Source organism: Haemorhous mexicanus, chromosome 4 (genome assembly GCF_027477595.1).
Source record: "Haemorhous mexicanus isolate bHaeMex1 chromosome 4, bHaeMex1.pri, whole genome shotgun sequence".
Classification (NCBI taxonomy): Eukaryota; Metazoa; Chordata; class Aves; order Passeriformes; family Fringillidae; genus Haemorhous; species Haemorhous mexicanus.
In genome coordinates this window covers 16604983-16625744 of record NC_082344.1, presented here as the reverse complement: position 1 = coordinate 16625744, position 20762 = coordinate 16604983, and the positions used below count along the sequence as shown (strand labels likewise).

The 20762-nt window shown below is 40.3% G+C and overlaps 2 protein-coding genes across 18 annotated transcripts in view; one reads left to right on the top strand and one right to left on the bottom strand.

Moving 5' to 3' along the window:
• The window catches only part of NUDT9 (nudix hydrolase 9), a 53454-nt gene that overhangs the window by 24311 nt on the left and 8381 nt on the right, over positions 1-20762 (bottom strand). Inside the window, exon 8 of one of the 17 annotated variants that reach the window (XR_009486143.1) lies at positions 4298-4527. The exons of 14 other annotated variants lie outside the window; for them this stretch is intronic. Coding sequence is in view for 2 of the 3 variants with exons in the window: in XM_059843877.1 (XP_059699860.1) it covers positions 15346-15407 (62 nt within the window). In the remaining variant the exon portion in view is untranslated. Of the gene's footprint in view, positions 1-776; positions 4528-4995; positions 15408-20762 lie in introns of those variants that run through there. 2 more of the 17 variants (XM_059843879.1, XM_059843877.1) reach the window with 2 other exon arrangements.
• SPARCL1 (SPARC like 1) lies at positions 10520-19023 on the top strand. The gene is given in 14 exon segments (XM_059843891.1): positions 10520-10538; positions 10541-10571; positions 10674-10728; positions 13106-13528; positions 13531-13606; positions 13609-14258; positions 14935-15004; positions 15666-15729; positions 15731-15782; positions 16354-16362; positions 16365-16476; positions 17204-17340; positions 17794-17942; positions 18843-19023. Coding segments are annotated over 14 exon segments (2028 nt in total).

Sequence of the window (20762 nt, the reverse complement as noted above, 5' to 3'; positions counted from 1 at the left end):
GGTGTGGGATGCAGCACAGAGGGGCTGACATGTGGGAGCAAGATTTGGGCACGGGCTAGGCACTGCAGACCCCAGAGTGATGCATAGCTCATCAGAACATGGGCTGAAACTTCTGCCTTTAGGGGATAACAAAGAAACTAGAAAATATATAGTATTATGGAGAATTTTGAATGTAGAAATATTCCAAGCTATTATCCTTTTTTTCCTTTTCTGTTATGATTAGATCCTGAAATGGTGGCCATGGAGATCTTGCTCTACACAATGTGGGGTGCTGCTGAGAGGCAGTTATTTAATGGCTGTGGACCTTAGGAGATTAATTTCTGGGGCTAAGCAGGCAACAGCCAGGGATCCCTACAAGGTGGTACTTCCTCACAAGTGCTTGGCTTGCTCCCAGTTTGGGTCCTGCTTCCTTCTGAGCACAGGGAGACAGGCACCCATGCCCACACAGGAAGAAGGTATAGCATCCTTTTCCTTCCCCCTGCCTCATCCCATGGCAAAACGATAATTTGATTCCTCTCTCCTCAGCTATTTTTTGATTTTTCAGCACTGAAATTAGCATAATTCATACAGACAGAAAGTTGTTGCTACAGCACTAGAGAAGGGTGCTTGGAAATGAAAACCAGTCTTTGATCACACATCTCATTGCTCCTTTGCTCCCTTCTCCCCAGTACAAATCCAGCGTCCTGAGTGACCCCAACAGGCATTAGGACTGCAGTGAAAGCCACCAGCCACTCCACCACTCCCCTCAGCGTCCCGTTCCCTTCTTAATTAGTAAATTTTGTTTTGATATAAACACCTCTTCAAATAGCTTTCCCATCAGAAAACTGAAACGTGCTGGGCGTGGATTGCCTTCTAAAACTACTCTCATCAGGTCATTCACAAGTGGTATTTTTAAACCCCTGGCTGGCTGAACAACAGACATTACAGACATTACAGCCACTCACCCACAGCCCCGTTTTTGTCTTTTCAGAGGCTGTAAGACATCATACACACAGATGGCAGGTTTGATAGTAGCCTGATCTTTGTGCTGGCATGAATAGCACTCTCTCCTCAGTATTTATTTCTTTTTGAGGAACAGGCATTGCATAGAGTTGAGGATGCATGAAGCAAGGGGAAAAACCTGAGGGAAGAGGGGAGCAATCACCCTGACACTGGGGACACAATGCCATGGGGAGGGTACCAAAACTGTCCTGTGCCCTGAAAATCCTAAAAGTAGCTTTCTGATTCAGGGAAATGCCTAGCTGCCCACAGCTAAGTCAAAATGCCCCAAGAGCTGCTGTTCCCAAGCTCTCAGGGGCAAGGGAAGCTTTCTGAAATGCTGACTTGGAAGCAGGGTAAGAAAGGCCAAGGAGCAGGACAGACTCGTTCAGCTGTACAAAATAACACTTGGGTTTTTCTGATTCCTGAAGAAGACAGACCCAGCATTAGAGCTGAAACAAGTCAAACACTATAAGGAATATAAGCATAAGCAGGACCATGACAGGAGAGGGTGACACTCCATGCTAAGACCATGCTGTTCCTGAAATAACAAGGAACAGATGAATTGCAGTGTTTTACAATCCTTGTCTCCTTATGGACCAAGGCTTTGCTGCTTGTCACAGAATCACTTAGGTTGGAAAAGACCTCAGCAATCATCAAGTCCAGCCTGTGACCAAACACCACCATGCCAACCAGACCATGGCACCGAGTGCCACACTCATTCTTTCCATAAACAGCCCCAGTGACGGTGACTCCACCATGTTGCTGGGCAGCTCACTCTAATGTCCAATCCCCCTTTCTTATGAATAAATTCTTCCTAATTTACAACCTAAACCTCCCCTGGTACAGCTGGAGGTAGTCTTCTTCTCTGGTCGCTGGTTGCTGGGGAGAAGAGACTGACCCCCACCTGGCTATACCCTCCTCTCAGGCTGTTGTAGAGACTGATTAGGTTTCCCTTGAGCGTCCTTTTTTCCAGGCTACACACCCTTAGCTCCCTCAGCCATTCCTCAACAGAGTTGTGCTCCAGACCCTTCACCAGGTTCACTGCCTTTCTGTCATCACCAGAGATCACAGCACATACTAAATAAACAACCTTGACAAATTCCTTTGCGTGTTTTGACACACTTTTTATATCAGATTGCCCATCAAAAGTGGACTTAGCTTTTTCCCTGACTTATATTTGCTTCATGGTGCTCCCAAACAGCTGCAGAGCCACTTCATAGGGCAGTCAGGTTGGAAATCCAATGAAATGGCACCCATGCATAATATAAAACTTGTTTTTTCCCTATCCTAAGATTTAAACCCATCTACACAGGCAGTTTTAAGGCAAGTGCTCAGCGGAACATCAGAAACAAGGAAGATGAGCCACAATGAGCAGTCCTAGCTGTGTTACACTTCCCCAAAAGCCTCCAGCCATGCTGTGCATCTGAAATAATTAAGTGAAATAAGAACCTGCTCTCGAGACACACGTGGAGATTGCACAACCTCCACAATGTGTTTTCAGCAGTATCGCTCTTAAAATCCTCACACTGAACTTAATCTCTTTGGCTCATTACTAAAGCAAATGCACACTACAACAATAAAAATAAAGCACATCTCTACAGCCCCAAAGAACAGAAGGGCATAGATAAGATCTTTTCAGGTTTGAGCCCTGTCTACCTCTTGCTGGCTTAAGAACTCCTCCTGCTCATTTTCATTCCTCTTTTTAAGAATTTGGTCAAGAAAATGGTTTGAACAATTTAGACCATTAGCTGAGTCTGTCTGGCTGAAGGGCAAAAATAGTCATCTTTCAGTCTAAGCTTTAAAATAGCTCCTCCCCAGTGGGACTCAAATGCTACCCAGCCAGGCAAGATATTTGTTTCTCTCTCTCCTTTTAAAACATATAATTTCCACCTATGCAGGCACTGTGGTAAAGCATGACACGGTCCAGAGCAGCAGCTCTCAGGAGAGAGGGATGAGAGTCTCTAATATCCTGACTGCATGACAGACAAAGCCTGATATAGCAGCAGCACAGGGCAGCCGTGCTGGAACCTCGGCCCCATTTGGAGTTGCTTTCCACACACCGGAAGCCTGACTCATGCCATACGTCCAGGGAATAGGAGGTCTGCCTGGCACTTCTTGTCTTCCCAGGCATCAAGAAAATCACAGACAGAATTGCATCCCATACAGCATTTAACACAGGTAGAATAAGAAATAACAAGCCACAGCAGGGTTTCGATTAACTGAGATTGCTGAAGAGTTGGAAAACTCACTGCAATAAAGTAGAAAGTAGGCAGAACTGCTGCTGTATGGAATAAAACACTGGTGATGGAGGGCTCCTGAATTAGAGCAAAATATAAATTGCAATCACATCATCTGTATTCAAGAGAACCTGATTTTAGATGCAGAGCTGACCAAATAGCAGGCCACAAAAAGAACAAATAGGAAGACCTTTAACTTCACATCTCTGTGATTTTTTAAAAGTTTTTAATGATAAGCCACACTTTGTGAGATTTTTCACTATAAAGCTCTTGGGAGATAACTCAGTTTCAATATACTCATCAGCAGCTCATATGCATTTATTATTATGCTCCAGAGATGCTTGCTAATCTTGAAAGGAGTCAAGGCATTGTCTTTTGAGTCAAAAAAGACTGTAGAGAAGGGCAGCCTTTAGAGTAAAAAAAGCTGTGCCAAAAATTCATTTTCCAGAATATAAAAAACTTAATTCCAAATTCAGCACAAAAAGCCTCCAGAAGGAAGTTAAGCTTTCTTTCTTCTGAAGAAAGAAAACAGGAGAAATGTACTAATATTACTTAGTCAAGGGGTTATAACTTAAATTTGTCTGTGCACACATCTATATATTATATTTACTATAATTATCAGTGATTTATTTTTGGTAGATAAGTTATTTTAGAAAGAAAGGCATGCAAAAGTACTTGGGCAAACTTCCTGGGCAGAATCACTATTATAAGATACCTAAAGAGCCACAACTGATATTCTCCTGCCTCCCCAAAAATAAGGCATAGAAGGCCCCCATGTCCAGCATTCCTTTGGTGTGGCACAACTGAACAGAACTGGTCAGAGGCATCAGCTCCCTCCTACCCCCAGCACTGTCTCCAAACAGTTTTTCTACCTTTCTCAAGAAAACTAAACTCCCCATTAAATGCCTCTATGGTCCACATGAACCCTATCAATTATATCCAGTAGGAAAGGACAAAAGTACTTGCCAACATTTCCAATGGGAGTTGCTACATGCTGTGATCTTTTGAGAATCTAAATAATTAATACGGTAATCTAAATGAAGGCCATTTCATCAGCACATGAAAGGCTTCAGACGCACCTTTTGTTAAGGAAGTTACACCGAGATTTCCCTTAATTTCTTGATCACGTATTTAATGGCTAAGAGGCAACCAGGGATGTGCTTAGAGCCTTCTCAACACCACCTGGCAGACTGTGATCTTCACCACCTGGAACTTCACAGCACACACACATCAGCACTGACAGCAATCAGACTCAAACTGTTTCACGTCTGACTGTTGTATTCTGGTTCATTTAGTTGGTTTTTTTCCTCTGTAATAAAAAGAGAAAACATATAGACACATAGCTAGGTATTATATCGTTGATATATTAGCCAGTATAAGTGCACAGTTTCTTTACCTACACTAAAACACTTGAGTTCCACCTTGCTTACACTTTTTCATTTTGGGGTAAAGCATATTTGATGGAACAGCCAAACTTTATTTGTAAATCAGAATGAGCACTGATATTAAAATTTACTTTTTATTTCAAAAACCTGGAAGTTGAAGCCTGGTACGTGGTCTGGAAGCCAATGGCTCAACACCACTCTCTTGTGGGCAGAGATATGAGCCCTCTGGCAGGACTGAGCATGCAAAAGTGCAGACAGCTCAAATGAAAACAAATGTCTTTTGAGCCTAATCCACAGTCAGACCCACAGATCATTGCTGCCAGAGACAAGCACATTAATAAATATAACAAAAAATCACCTGAGGTTTTGCTCTTCTTCCTTTGTTTAAAGTGTTTTGTCTAGCAGCTGCCACAGTGTAACAGATAAATCAAAAATTTTCACCTCCCTGTACTCCTCTGTTTTCTTTCTTCTATGTTTAATCTTTATTGTTTGCTCCATATCCTCCCTTTCACTTAGCTCAGCAACTGCTTGCCTTCCCTCTTCCCCCCCCATACTTCACCTTGATAGCACAGCACATCTTTCTGGTGAGAGAATTACTAATCCTCCACTGAAAAGGTTTCCAAAAAGCACACTGCCTGACACAGTGGGACTGGCTGAGGACTGGAGCACTAGGACTGATGGCTCCAAGACAAGCCCCGACCTCTCACTGACATCAGAAAACAACCAGAGATGTTCTCAACTAAAGCATTTTGTCATTAAAAGCAAAGATAGAAAATTTTGCTTAATGAAGTATTTTGTAAATATGTAACAGCTCTGATAAGCAATAATTCCTCAATATTCTCAAAACAAAAATGTTTCCTCCCCACTGTCTGGCAAGCCCCAAGAAAGCTGTTTAAAGGCAGAATCAGGCAAAGCCTACAAATCACATACAGTTTTCCAATAATAACCTTCAAACTCCTACAAATTTCCACTTCAAGTTTCTGCACAGTTCTTCAGAGTCTGGCACTTTTTTTTCCTGTGAATTAAGAACTTCAAGGCAAGGTTAATAGCCATTATAGAAAATCTTATGACAAAAAGAGTTAATATTTAGTTACCATAAAATTAACATTGCTGTACTTGTCCTAATTTCAGGGTTGCCACCCAAACAGTTTTCTTTTAATAGCTGAGAGTCCATCCATATCTCAAACATTGAAAAATCACAGCAGAGCCACTTATATTTGATAACCCAGTAAAGCTAATCTGATGGTACAGCACAAAGAGTTTTGAATAAATAAAACCAATCATCTTTTCAGCATGCACAACAAAAGAAAAAACAAATGGGAAGTTCTGAAATAATGCCCACTCCTTTCAGACACCAACTGGCTGACAGACAAGCAGAATTTCAACTCCAATAGGCATGGATTAGTTTCCAGGAAGAGAAGCAGAGATAAAAGGGAAAAGGATTTTAAGAATTTCTCATGGACTTTTGTCAAAGGGTTTTTTTTCTGCTTGGTCTACAGAGTGAGGGCTCAGCTCTGATTTCAGGCTCTTTTGGTTTATTTTAAATTTTTTTTTATTAACTATAAACTTCACAGTTTGCCACATAAAACATGGTAAATTTTTGTACATTTCTTACTGTATTTTTTCTAATCAACACACAATGTCTATTACCTTTTTGGGTGAACAGAAGAGAAGCCAGTAAAACTGTAACCTTAAAAAGAACCAATTAAAATATTATCTAAAGTGACTGGATTTTCAGCATTTGCATTACAGTTCTTACCATTCGCACACTTCATTTGATTTTGCTTCAACCTCTCTTCTAATCACGTCAACACAATATGTAAAGTGTCCTCCTTAGGAAGAGAGGATATTGGCAGAATGTGGAATTTGAGACTGGATTGCTGCCTTTACTACTGAAGTGCGGTAGTGCCTTTGCTCTTACATTGGTGCATCCCCTCCACTATTTCTGAAAGTATTCCAGCTCAGGTGGAGCATTTTATGGAATAATGAGATGACCCAAAAAAAAAAACCAAAACAAAACCAACCAACCAACCAAAAAAACGCCCAAACTTATTAATGCTTGCAGAACCAGAAGCCACAAAGCCTCTGCTGCAGAGGCTCATGGAGTTTCCACACTCCTCACCAGCTCACTCTGCATTGTCCCTATAGCAGACAGGCAGCACAGCCATAGCAACAGCTTCCAAACAGCAAACTCCTCAGAGTTAGGCAAGAGTTTCCAACCAATACTGGGTTTTACATACCTAATTTAGAATTTCTACTTTTTTGCAGGCTCACACACACCGTGTGAAGCATACTGAAACAACACTGGGCAGCTCAGCAGGGACTGGCATCCCCTGTGCTCCACTTTCCCAGCCAACAGCGTGGCTGCCCCAGCAGATCTCTTGGTTCAGCTCTTCTGGGAGCAGCTGATTCAGCAGAAACTCTCGCATCGGCTCCCTTTGGCCCCCCTCCCTGCAAATCACTAAGTATGTCTTTCCCACACAACCGCTGAGCTCCAGTGGCCCAGAGCCCATGAGCACTAAATTGTCTTTCTGATTCAACCAATCCACCAGAATTCCACCAGCCCATTGCCCCCCACCTTGTCCCATGGAATCCTAGGATTCCTTGTTCAACCAAGACCCAAAGAGTACCATCCCCCTTCACTGACACTTGCAGCACAAGGCACATGCTGAGAAGATCTGTTCCAGACACCAAAACACATCTCAGGAAAAGCAGCAACATTTTGCAAGGCTCAAGGATTTCCAGTACATCAGTGGCAGGCCAAGAAGGAGCACCTCTTCTACTGCTATGGTACTGTTTCTTCTTTATTCTCAATTAAAACTTTAGAATGCTTTATATCTAACCCTCTGCAATTTTTTCTACTGACTACAAAATAGCTGAAGTTTTCATACAGTGTCATCTGCTTTAAGGATAACACATTTCAGATGTTTATGTCTAGAACAGAAAATGACCTTTGTAAGAGAAAACAATGTGTAGTTGCTGTGTTTAGGAATACAACCCTTATCTTACCACTGGAATAATTATTTTTCCAGTGATCCTGCAAAACAATAAAGCATTATGGCCAACAAGAGCCAAGAAAAGCACACACCTCCTTTGGAACCGTACAGTGGTCCAGCTGAAAGCCACAGTGGGACCTAATTTCCCAACACTTCAACAGTCTCTTGAAATATCAGTTTAAGAACCTTAGTCTGATAGACAAGGCCAAAAAACCAGATTTACCTTCTTTTCTCCTATTGGAAAAGAAAGAGAGAGAAATGCTGGCTGGTCTTGGAGGAACCTTTCAAAAACGTTTTGGTAGACCTAGTGAAAGCATGTACCAAACAGGGAGCCCTTGAAAGAAATGTAGGATCTGGGAGAGGACAAAACCCACCAACTAATATCAAAATAATTCTGCGTAATAGGTAAGTCTCATTTTGATCCTCCTCAAATTAAATCAAAGTAGCTCATTGTGACTTGATCTGGTCTTAAATTACAGACAGCTCTGGTCCAAAAAAAAAAAACAAACCAAAACCAAAAAACCACCAGAACTCTAAAAACTCAAGATCTAACAAGATCTACACAAGCATAAAATAAAATGAAATTGTAGAAAGGAAACATAAGAGATTAAACAATTACAGTAAGTTAATGTGAATGGTTTGTTAAAAATTGTTTTAACTTGTCCTGAAATACTTTTGGTTTGGTTTTGATCTTGTTGCAGTCAGCCATCAAGGACTTATGTCCGATGGCTTTTGCAGCTGTAAAACTGGCAGCATCAGAAGGATCAATTCTCATTATCAACTATTTACTGGTACAGAAGGAGTGAAATAGTTTTAATGCTTTAATTTCTTTTTCTTTTTGTGATCTCTTCTTTTACTCAGATCAGAAATCTGCCTCAAAATCTGCCTTTCAGTTTTATGTGTGTGCACACATGAACCAGCTTCTACATGTATAATGTGCTCATGCTCTCACAAGGGGCTTTTGAAACAGATCTGGAAACAGGAAAGTGCTATACCAGTTGTAATTTAAAAGTATCACACTTATACTTTTATTAAAAATTCATGTAATTGATTAGTATTTCAAGTGACTGCAGACACTATTAGAATGGCAGCCTGTAGCCTCCTTGCCATGCAAACCCAGTACCCCTTGTCACCATTGCTTGCTCAATAACCCAAGATGAAGTACTGTTAAATTACTCATTTTTTGGTCAAAAACCCCATCGTACACAAGAAATTTTCCTATTCACCTTTTGGCTAGGTCTTCCTACAGATTCTCCTGCAGAGTATAATGATTTCATTTTCCCAGAGAGATGTCTCCCTGCTCATATTTTTTAAAAAAAGCTTATTGCGTAATCGTTCCTTTCTGACAGTTCTCTTAAACTTATATGTTACAAAAGCTTGCTTTTAAAAATTCTCTTTTTTAGGACATATTTAGAAATTAAAGCAAGAATGAAGTGCCTTCCCACTTAGTGTAAAAAATATCATCTCACAATCCATCATAGGACACTCCAATCAGTGTGGTCAGCCTTCTCTAATAATTTAACACTTATTCAAGACCAAATACTTAATTCAAAACTTATACTTCCTATGGTCTGCTGCAGGCTTGCTGTTAAAAAAAAATACAAAAGCCCTGTCCTGCCACCTTAACTCAGATTTATTCCAACTAGTTTTTGATTATTTGAGCAAAGGTGGTAGAGGCAACTTTTACAGACAGAGACAAGCCAAGTTAGACAATTGCAATCATAAATTAAACACAACATGGAGAACTTTTCATTTATAACCCTCAAACTAGTTTAACAAAACAAATATGACAAATGAGAGTTTTAAAGAAGGAAACTCAGTTAAGTGACATGCCCAGGTCTGTGTTGCTCACCAGCAACAGAAAGAAATGGCGTACCTGACATTCAAATCCTTCTTTCCTCAGTCACTTGCAAGGCCTTCAAAAAGCACAGTATGCAGTTTTTAAGGCTTTACATGAAATTGGATTATTGCCCTGCATTTCTGACAAGCTGCCTGCATAATCCTCAGTCTAACCACACTTGCCTTGATCTGAAGTGACTGCCCATATCCAGTCCAGTGAGGCATTTTGCATGTGCTCATTACTAGCTTTTGTTGTATTCTGCCTTTCCCTCTGAGAACATCTTAGACAACTAACTGTGAATGCCAAGACATAATAGATATTTAGTCAAGAGGTAATTTGGAGACTAACTGCAAGGAAAAATGGATTGCATACAAGACATGCCCCACTAATGAGTATTTTGACCTTCATTAAGGAAAGATAGTGACATTAAACAATGTTTAACAGAGGGCTCTTCCAAAAGTGTACACTTCAGGTGACAATTTCCAAGAAAACACAGAAGCAGGACTGCATCCAAAGCCGGACTGCACCCCTTCTTCAAGCAGCCTGGGCAGCACTTCTGAGCTTGGAGACCTGCTGAGCAGAATTTCACTACTTAATTCTTCCTACCAGACACAGAGGGAAGCAGCCAGCCGTAGAGGTGCCACAAACAGGCACTGCCTTAGAGCTCAGTAAAAAAGAGGCATCTTTCACAAAGTGGTATCTCATAGGGGTGGATAAATACTTACAACTATTTTTAAGTATTTAAATAATTAACCTATGTCCATTCACAGCTCTGCCTCTCAGTAACACCCACCTGGAGTTTTTGAACACAGCCTATAGCTTAATCACTGTCAAAGAACTGAGACTAAAATGTCCTCTAGTTAAGCTGGTCTCACATCTGTTTACAGGACACTGCATAACAATTTTGTGGGTCTCTAGACTTAACAATTTACGGGAACCACTACACTGCTTCCATCAGTCATTTCTATGTCATTATACCCAAATCCTAATGTGTTTTGTTTTCATGTCTCTTGCAGAAAGGAAACCTCTAAGCCCTACCCCTGAACCATTAATTATTGTCCTCTACAAGATCTGGAAAACATGAAGGCTGTAGCCCTCTTCTTTGTCTTGTAGGACCAGTTTTTGCTATTTCAATAAGTCCTCACCATGCTATTATTATCTGTCACTTAATTTCCCATTCTGAGAATATTCTATGCTTATGGATGTGCAGATATTCATATATTTGTCTTTTTTAGACCCATCCTGTAAACCACAAGCTGAGAATTCACAGACAGAAAGCTCCAGAAAAGGTACTCTTCTTGTTCTTTAAACAATAGGAAGTAACTTACTTTATTAATCTTAAATATAAAAACACATTACCACATATATAGGTTGGCAAATTGATTTATGTTAAAAAACTTGAGACCCTCTCACCTCAAGAATTAATGCCAAGTATCTCATGCCTTGCATATTAACTATTGCAAACAGGACAAAATCTAAAGCTCAAAATGGAAGTTTCATTTATTTACAAAATTACTTTAAATGAATCCCCACATATCATCATTACCCGTATTTGCACGTGACAGTGACAGTCAAAATTGTTGTTATTACAGCGCCAGTATAGGAGGAGGATGAAATCCTCAATTTATCACACCAGGGGATCATATGCAGTCTCAAATATGTAAGAATTTTAGCCACCATATGTTTCATTATTCATGGTGCAGAGCATTAGACACAGCTTATCCTGGCAGAGAACTCTGTGGCTGACAGGCCAGGTGCCCTGATGGCAATGAGACAGAGGATTTCACCAGCCCTCCCTATGCAACATATGTGTGCTAATGACGAAGCCCATAGTTTTGCATTCATGGCTGACCCAAATAAAAATTCCTTTTTATTGCACTGAGCCTTTGTGACTCAGACAAAATGGATCTTGTCTCCAAGTCACTAGATATTTCAGAACTACTAAGGTCAGATCATGCTTCCAGATACATTTCATAACATTCTGGATCATGCTCTGCACTATGAAAACAAAAAATTAACTTTTCCTAAAGAAGTATCCAGTAGAGGAAATGGTATAAAGATTAGTTTGCATCCTACAGCTGTCTACCAGAAATAACACACATAAGACACTTACATCAAAAAAAAAACCTTGCAATAGCCAATGAATCATCAGTTCCAAGTATGTGCATCATCTATCAAAAGCCAGCTCTCCCCCACAGTATCTGATCACAGATAGTGACTGAAATTTGCTCAAGTTCCTTCAGTAGCACCTAAGTTCTAAGCTGATTTTACCCAGGTGACAAAGGTATAACAGAAAGCAGCATCTGGAAGCTGTATCCAGGCACATCTCGGCAGAATTGGTGCAGGACAAGGCTTCCTGTCAAGACATGAGTCAAATCTTTCTCAAACTGCTGCTTCAAGCACAGGTACCCACAACAGAAAATCTTAAAGACTGTTTGGCCTTGTGTTTTCTGAATCTGTAGAACTTTGGAAAAACTCCCCAGTAAATTTTTGTTAGATTCTGTTAGACATACAATCTTCCCCTGAAAAAGTTAGAATTGGAATTTACACAGTGAATATAGTTCCCAGTACTATTTCCACATCAGCAAGGACACCAGGCAAAAGACAAAATTGTAAAACATTAAGATACCACTTTGACATTCGGAAATAGGATATAGCTGATCTACAAGAATCAAATTAATATTTCCAATCCTACCTTTAAAAATAAAATAAATATAAGCACTTGTGAGTAGAGTGCTTGTTTCCAAGCAGTCAAACTAAAAGAAAAAGCTATTCCAGCAACTCGGATGGACCAAGTGAGAAGGCCCATTCTTCCCAAATTAAACCTCCCAAAAGCTTTAAGAAATATCAGCATCAGGTCCTATATTGTTGTAAGCAATAAGCATCACTGAACATCCATAGATAGATGTTGTTCAGAAACACACACAGCAGCAGAAAGGTAATTGCTTCAGCAAGGCCTGACAGTCATTTTAGTACCTGCTTTCTCCTCAAGCATTTGAATGATTTCCACTGAAGGTACCACTTTTGCTATTGTCTTGACAGATTAAGTAAAAAAAGGCACTCAAACATCTGTTGTTGATCTAATAATTGTTACCACACACAATAGTTCCTGGTGACTTCAGCTAGGAAGTAATGATATATTGGGCTCAAAGTAGATTTATATATGGATTATAAAATCAATGCAGGGCACTTCTCAGGAATTACTACCACAACACCTTGAGAAAGGTACTCTCTCTTCGCCTGCTCCTCTGTTCCCAGGTCCCTTATTTTTCCCTTATCTGTGCAGGAAGTAATGTTTCGCATCTCCCTTCTCTGAGGTAAGTGCTAATTACTGCAGCCTACAAGTGCCTATGGTTATGACTAAAAAACTAATTAAGCATTCTGAGATCTCACAAGACACCCGTATGCATCTGTCTCTGAAACAGAGTTGCACAGACCTCTCCAGAAACTCCATCAATAAAAGAAGGGACAGATAAACAGATTTTCTGAGAAAGAGAAGGCACATCAGCTGTTAATGTCATGCTCTAGGCTAGTTTAAGAGGAGCAATACAAAGAAAACAAATAAAGCCAGTGTCATGCTTTGCAATACAAGGCAAAAATAACACTGCATCAGCTTAAAATAAATCCTAAGATTTATTTATCTGTTATTTAAAAAAAATTTTTAAGAGTGAATATATTCATCCAGAAGCTTCAAAGGAAGAGAGCACAGGGTATGTAGACAAGGGTGATTTGCTGCCCACTCCCAGAAACTTAAAACCAGGCTCTGAAGACAGGGATGGGCCCCAGACCATGAGGAAACAAGAAAGCACTGGGAGCAAGCATCAAGTAAAAAACAGCCTGAAAAGCATCAATTTCCTTGCAGTGCACAACATACTAGGTTTGGTCTCTGATAACCAGGACAGTGACTCTGGGAGCAGCGGCAGAGAACAGTCCAGCTCTGAGCACAACCAGCTCAGGAAACATGAGAAACATGGGAACACAGCAAACCGACACCTCCCAGGCCCTGCAGAACACCCAGTGGGCGCTTTCAGCCTTCATCATGAGCATAACATGTGGAAATACAACAAAAATGCTGTTGGCCTGTCCAAAATAAAAACAGCGAAAGCAATGATGAGGAAAGCATGGAAGAAGAGGATGAGAAATGGGGTGAAGAAACTGATTACAGAGACACAAACACAAAGACCATCAGACATGTCAAGGTGACCAATACAATAGACAGCAACATGAGAACAGCATGCAATTAGATGAACTATTGAGAGATTACAGCCAACTAACCTGGAAAAACAAAAGACACAGTGAGAAATTCGACCTAGAGGAAGAAGAGAGGGAGAACAGGAAGAAGTCCTATAAAGAAGAAATCCCCCTCTCTCAAAAAACCCATAATGAATATCAGGATGGCAAACAGCAAAGTCAAGAGAGAAAATACCGCATTGAACTGAACTATCAGAGTGATCATGATACAGTGGTGAAAATACAAGATAGGGAAGACAGTAATGATGATGACAGTCATGACAGTGGTGACATTGATGGTGAGGAGTATCTCAGCAGTACCTCGAAAGAAACAGCCAATGAAGAAGAGGAGAGAATCCAGAGTAATGACCAGGAGAGGACCAGTACCAAGCCTGAAGGAGAAGGAACCACTGAAGATGACACTGCAGTTCACAGAGAGACTGAGGATTACCAAATTGTCAAGATTAAAGACTTTGCTCACTCTGAACAAGATTATTATGATCACGAGTCACCCAATTCTGACAACAAGCAACAACTGAAAATGAGTAGCTCCATTCAGAACATGAATTCAATGGACAGTGAAGATAAGGTAAATTATCATTAAAATAAAACTTGAGTACTACAAAAAGAGGGAGACGGACCAGTTCTAAATTTAATTCCTGATGATTGAAATGACCTGTTGGAGAAAAACAGATGACTTCTTAATATGCAGAAGTCTCATCTCCCTTTATACTCACTATTCCTCTGGTTCATGCTGTGTCACTGCACCCAGAGCACTTAGGTGAACTGGACCAGAAAGGAAGTGAACACCATTCACATAAGAGCTCCAGATCCAGTGGGGTGTGTAATGAAACACACAAATAAACACAGATACACAGATGCAAAACCTGAAATCCAGTCTCCAGTTTACTAGGCCAGCCTGTTCACTCATCTCTCACAAAGATTTTAAATGCTACTACACAAAAGTGAACAGCTTGAAAAGGCAGGACTAGAGTTAATAGAACAATTATAAGAAACTCAGGCCTTACTGAGCTCTATTTCTCTCTCTCTCTCTCCACCTCCTACTCTATTTTTTTCCCCAAATAACAAGAGCATGGTAATTCTACCAGAGGCTTTATGCTCTTCTCACAGATTTTGCGTAGCAAAACAGAGCAAACTGTGCCTCAGTCAGCTCTGTATTTGGATCTGAAAAAAAATTAGGCCAAGTATTTTTTTCTTCCCAAGATTTACCACAACTTTCTGCTTATGCCTCTGTGACTGTGCAGGTTAAGACTACAGGCAGTTCCCATGGTGAGATGGAAAGTGTCAGCAACAGGAATGAGGAGGCTCTCCTTGGTAAGCCCCAAGAAAAGCTGTCATGTAACTCCCAACTCTCTGCCACTGGGGAACCTGCTGGTCTGCATTTCTTTTCTGCCTTTTGCAGCACAGGATTTCCTGTGACTGAACTGTGCTTGTGCCTAATCCTGTGTTCCCAGAGCATCCTTTCCACACTCCCTTGGATTTAGTAATTTGTTAGTGAGAAACATTTGTAGGCAGTGCACAAATTTTTATGTCAGTTATACAGAAATGGGCTTACTTTGTGCTGAGAGCTTTCAGTTTCAGAACAGTAGCTTGAATTCAAGTAGGAGTGGGACAGAGGCCAGTGCTTGATTCAGCAAAGACAGATGGGATATGTTTCACCAAAGGAAGCTGGAAGTCTGGAAGTGAACGTCAGTCTCTACAGAACAAACAGCTTTTTCTAAAAAAAAAAAAAAAGAATAGTTCCCCATCCAATTCAAACCTGGGACTGCTAGAAGTCTTCCAAAAATTCTCATTTAAAGTTTGGCTTGTTTTATACAATACAAGATCCAGCTTCATAAACAACTTGAAAATGCAAACTTAAAAATGCATTTGAACTTCTTGATGAATACTGGGCTGTGTTTTGCTTTGGCTCAGTAGTATCTGACAAACACTTGGCTTTATCCCATCATCCCTTATAGTCCCTCTTTCCTGCTAGGACTGCCAGACACATGTTGGAACTTCCACTGCAAAAGAGGCAAAGTCTGTCATGCAGACAAACAACTGCATTTGCCAAGATCCTGCTGCTTGCCCTCCCACCAAAGACTATGAGCATGTGAGTATTTCACCCAGAGCACAGGACTGGGAAAAGCCACCTAAAGTGTTCACAAGATAACATATTCCCCTGCTATTATTTAGCATGGTTCTACCCTAAAAATCATGCAAGTTAGTTTGAGTGATTCCAGTAATTGAAAAATTAAGTATAAAGCACACAAACTCACTAAGTGTGGTTTGAGAGCAGTATGAACCCATGTAACTACATAGTAACTGACTTGCTTTACTCAGTCTCAGGGATTGCACCTTTTCCCAGTCACAAAAAATTCTATGTATCCATTTGGTATTTTAGAGCACATGCTTAGTACACATTCAGTGAAATAATCCCACAGCATCTCAGAGGCTATATTGCAACCATAGAATTAAACTGTAGTGTTGCATAACTGGGCATACCAGTACAGACAACTACTAGTCCTCATAAGGACATACAACAACTACTAATTCCAATACTTCTGATCACATGTACTCCCTGTGGTATTCACCACATTAATGACGCTTTTATTACTGTAATGACTCTGAATGACAAGACTTTTCTCAACACAGTGGTAGGGTGGCGTTTTTCCTTCCTCTAGGTTTGTGGTTTGTGGATAACAAGACTTATGATGGGACGCGTCAACTCTTTGGCACCAAATGTCAACTGGAAGGGACAAAAATAGGACACCAGCTGCACCTAGACTACATGGGCTCCTGCAAATGTAAGCTTCTTTTCCTTTGAAGAATTCAGCTCGGTATAAAGAGCCAGTAGCTTTAACACATCTGCCAGCCCTAAATTACCCTTCTTCCTATAATCTGCCACTTGTGCATCAATTATCTGCAAATTAAGGCCTTCAAAACCCTAAACATGTTTAAAAATTATCTGAAACCTTATCTTCCCCCTGCACTGTCTTATATGTTCCTATTGCTATAGTCTTTGAAGATTTTTGTAAATCCTTGACGAGAAAAACAGTGTTTACAGGGAGTTGATAAATGAAAATGTCCATCTCAAACCCCCATGGAAAACAAAAAACCAAAAAACGCCAACCAAACTTAGATGCAAAATGCAGAAGTTAGGATCTAAAAGCCAGAACTGATTTCCAACCTCTTCAACTGCTGCATATGGTAGGAGGAAAGTGCATTCCCAGCCAGAATATTCCTTTGCCTCAAAAACTCTACTTTCATGCAACTGACTGATTAGAGCTTCACTGCACAATTATGCTCAAAAGCTGCACAGATATATAAAGATTGTGGTTTGCCCAACTGGTTAAGCTTGTACACTAAAAAATTGTAGATTTATAACTGAACACATTAGGTGCATTGAAAATTTTATATATTAACAGCTCCATCAATTCTAATTTTTACTGGAAGTAGATCTCAAATCTCAGAAATGCTCAAATGGGGACTTAACAGATGACTTGTTAACAAAAGCTTTTCTTGTTGGCACAGACATCCCCCCCTGTACTGATTATGAAGTGGATCAGTTTCCCCTCCGGATGCGAGACTGGCTTAAGAACATCCTTATTCAATATTATGAACGTGACCTGAACATTTCTGGGATTCTAACTGAAAAGCAAAGGAATAAGGTCAGAAATTCTTTTCAAATAAGACCATGCAGTTATAGGGACTAGCCCAGAACACCTCATACAAAATGGCATGAATTAGATGACTTCTGAGATGGTTTATTTCCCACCAAAACATGCGTTGCTTGCCTCAGGACAGAAGAGGTGATATAACTGGTTTAATCTCCTAACATGCTGAAGCTACTGCCCCCCTTAGCTGAGTCTGACAATTAAACCACAAGAACTTCACTTCCTTTCTAGTTACTGCCAAAGGTGACATAGAGAGCAGCAAAAATGTCATGGACTACTAAGGCAAGCTTTTCATGCTGCATATGGTCACCAACACTAAAACACATTTCCCTAGGGGTATTTTATTATCAAGTTTCATTTCTCCAAAACACCTTCTTGCCAGATAGTTCTCTTCAAGACAGATCTTCAACTTGAAACAAAAAAAAACAATTTCTGTGTTGAGCTCAGGTAAAAAAGATCTATCAGAATGACAAGCGCCTTGTGGCTGGTGACCACCCGGTTGAGCTGCTCCTGCACGACTTTGAGAAAAATTACCACATGTATGTGTATCCTGTGCACTGGCAGTTTCACCAGTTTGATCAGCACCCTGTTGACAGGTAAAAAAATATCTGTGGTTCCGTTCAGATTTGCTGATTAAACTCAGGCTGTTTTACTTTTTTAAACACCTCAAGGAATTCTCTACATACAGAACCAGTCCCTCAGCTGTTAGAAGCCAGTATGACCCCCTCTCTAACACAGAACTTTTTCTCTCATTGTTTTCCTGATCATAGTCTAGGTCAGAATCTGCTATCCTCTTGCCTTGCACAATCATGTATTACACTGTAAGCTCTACAGTGTCTTAATACCTACTAATGCTCTCAGTCAAGAGGAAGTCCTGTTATTACTGAAGCTAAGAGAAACAGGCAAAGTACAAAGGACAGAGCGCTGGCAGCAAAAATCCACTAGTGAGGTATCCATAGTTTTCAACTAACACCACAGAGGTCTCTCAGTTTAAGGAGCAGATATAGTCACAGTTCAGAGCAGCTTCCACCTTCTGAGAACATAACTCAGATTTCAAGGTTTTGGTCATATCAAAAAGTGATGGGATCTGTATTTCCAAGTTCAGACCTTCAATATCTCAGGACAGCACCTACCATTTTAGAACATAATTAAGCACTTTGCAAGCTTGGTATCCCGAGGATTAACAGCAAAACTCCACAAGCAATGAGTTGTGAGCAAGTTGCTCCTTTCAGTACCTGTAATTACTACAAAAGTAATACTTGTTCTAGGAAAAAAGATGTTAGCAAACAAACATTCAGCAAAAGCATTTTAGCTCATCAGATATTAGACATCTATCATGACCTGGGACATTTTCACTACAGAAGCACCACAACAAAATCCACTGGGACATCTCTGATAAAGGCATCACTGTCGTCTTGTAGCATCTTAGATCAGCTTTGATAATCCTGCTGGTTTATTAAGGAAATGCAGCTCTCCATACCTGCCCTTTCTTTCAGATTATTAACACACTCAGAGCTTGCACCCTTGAGAGCCTCCCTTGTTCCCATGGAACACTGCATAACCTGTTTCTTCCAAGAGTGCAATAGAGACAAGGACAAACTCATTGCTTTGAAGGAATGGTGCCACTGCTTTGGGATTAAAGAAGGTAAACCTAAAAGAATAGGTAGATGTACCTGACAGAATGTTCCCACCAAGAACATTACTCAGACCTCAAAGAAAGACAAAGAAATTGTAAGCAGAAGCCCATGGCTACTGTGCCTAAAGGAAAACAGAACACTAATAACAAGACTGCAAAAGGTCAAGAGGGTTAACAACGTAGCACAGGTTAATCCCAGAAGAATTATGGGACAGAAGACACTTGGCCAAACAAGCAGACTGAAGAAATGTGTTTAAAATCCTACTACCAAGTCCCTAATTTAAGTGGAGGCTGATTCTGGTCAGAAATCAGACACACAGAACCTTTGCTCTTCCCAGAATTTTTCCAGCTCTTCTGATGACATTTTACCAGTCATGAAGGACAAAAACTGCAAGGAGTTATCTTAGTATCTATATTTCTGCCACTAATTGCTCATTCATAGCATCAGTCCCTTTATTTATAGTGATACAGCATAAAAATGTCTCTTCAGCATAAAATGTTAATAATGTTTTCTTCTTTTTTGTTGCAGAGGACATAAATGAAAATCTCCTTTTCTGAGCCCAGCTGAACAGACTCCCACTACTGCACTAAAATTGATGAATCCTGCTTACTTCTGTAATTAACAGCTTAACAGCTTTCAAGAAAACGGTGGAATGAGGTTCACTGAATTCTTATCAAACAACCCAAGTGCAGAAAATTTCTACATTCATTAACAGCAGAAAAATTTAACTACTTCATAGTTAAAAAACAGTGTTTCCCCCCACATGTATCCACGATCTTTCTGAACCAATAAATATTACTAACCTAATGACTAAGCTGTTCACAAAACTCTTCAGTAGAATTATAGAATGTAGATGTTATCACCCCTGAAATTGTCAGCTTAACACGCTGCATAGAAGTCTCAAATAAAATAGAAGTCTATTGGAGATATGGGTATCGTCACAACTTTGTTGAAGAAAATTGTGTTTCTTTCACCTTTGCCCATCTTTTGCTCTCCTCAAGAGAGACACAATTTAAGCATAAAAAAAACCCAGGACAGGATGAGATTATTCCTGAATCCCCATAAACTTGTGATTTTAAGGTAAGCACTTCACTGAAAACATTCCAGGCATATTCTGCTTTAAGGAAAAAGCCCCAAATGCTATTCTTACAAAGGATGATCAGCAAACACCTTTCGCCTGAACCACATCGCCTCTCCACAGAAAAGAATATGGGAGTCAGAAATGCTATTTTGGTAGCTTAAATACCAAGCTGGTATTTAAGTCCCATCCCCCTCTGCTAATTTGCTCTTGAACCAGCAAAGACTGATAATCGTAGTCCAATGCCAGGCTGATGCCCTGGGATACAATGAATTAAGCTGTGATTATTTTCAACAAAAGGACTTCTTACACAAACCAGAGATTACTCCTAGCACTGCCAGTTTTTTTCCATAATCCTGACCTGTTGCTCACTTCACATTCTGCAGTGTTACACAGAAGTGCGTAAATAACTCAGCCTTGATGGCATGTACAAAAGCACATTCTCTATGCCAGTTCTATTTGGAAAAGATCCTTTCTTTGGGACTTCAAATGTCTTGGGAGAGAAAGTAATTTTGACAGCACTTTTCCAGCCTGGCTACAACCTATTGCTTATTTGCTCTGGTTTTTTTTAACCCACACAGAGTTGGGTGGCAAAAGCACAGCTCTCAAACTGCAAGTACACTGAGGGTACACAGCTGGCCTCAAAAGGTAATGACGTTCACCCACAAATTCCCATTTCTTCAGGAAAAAGAATTTATGCT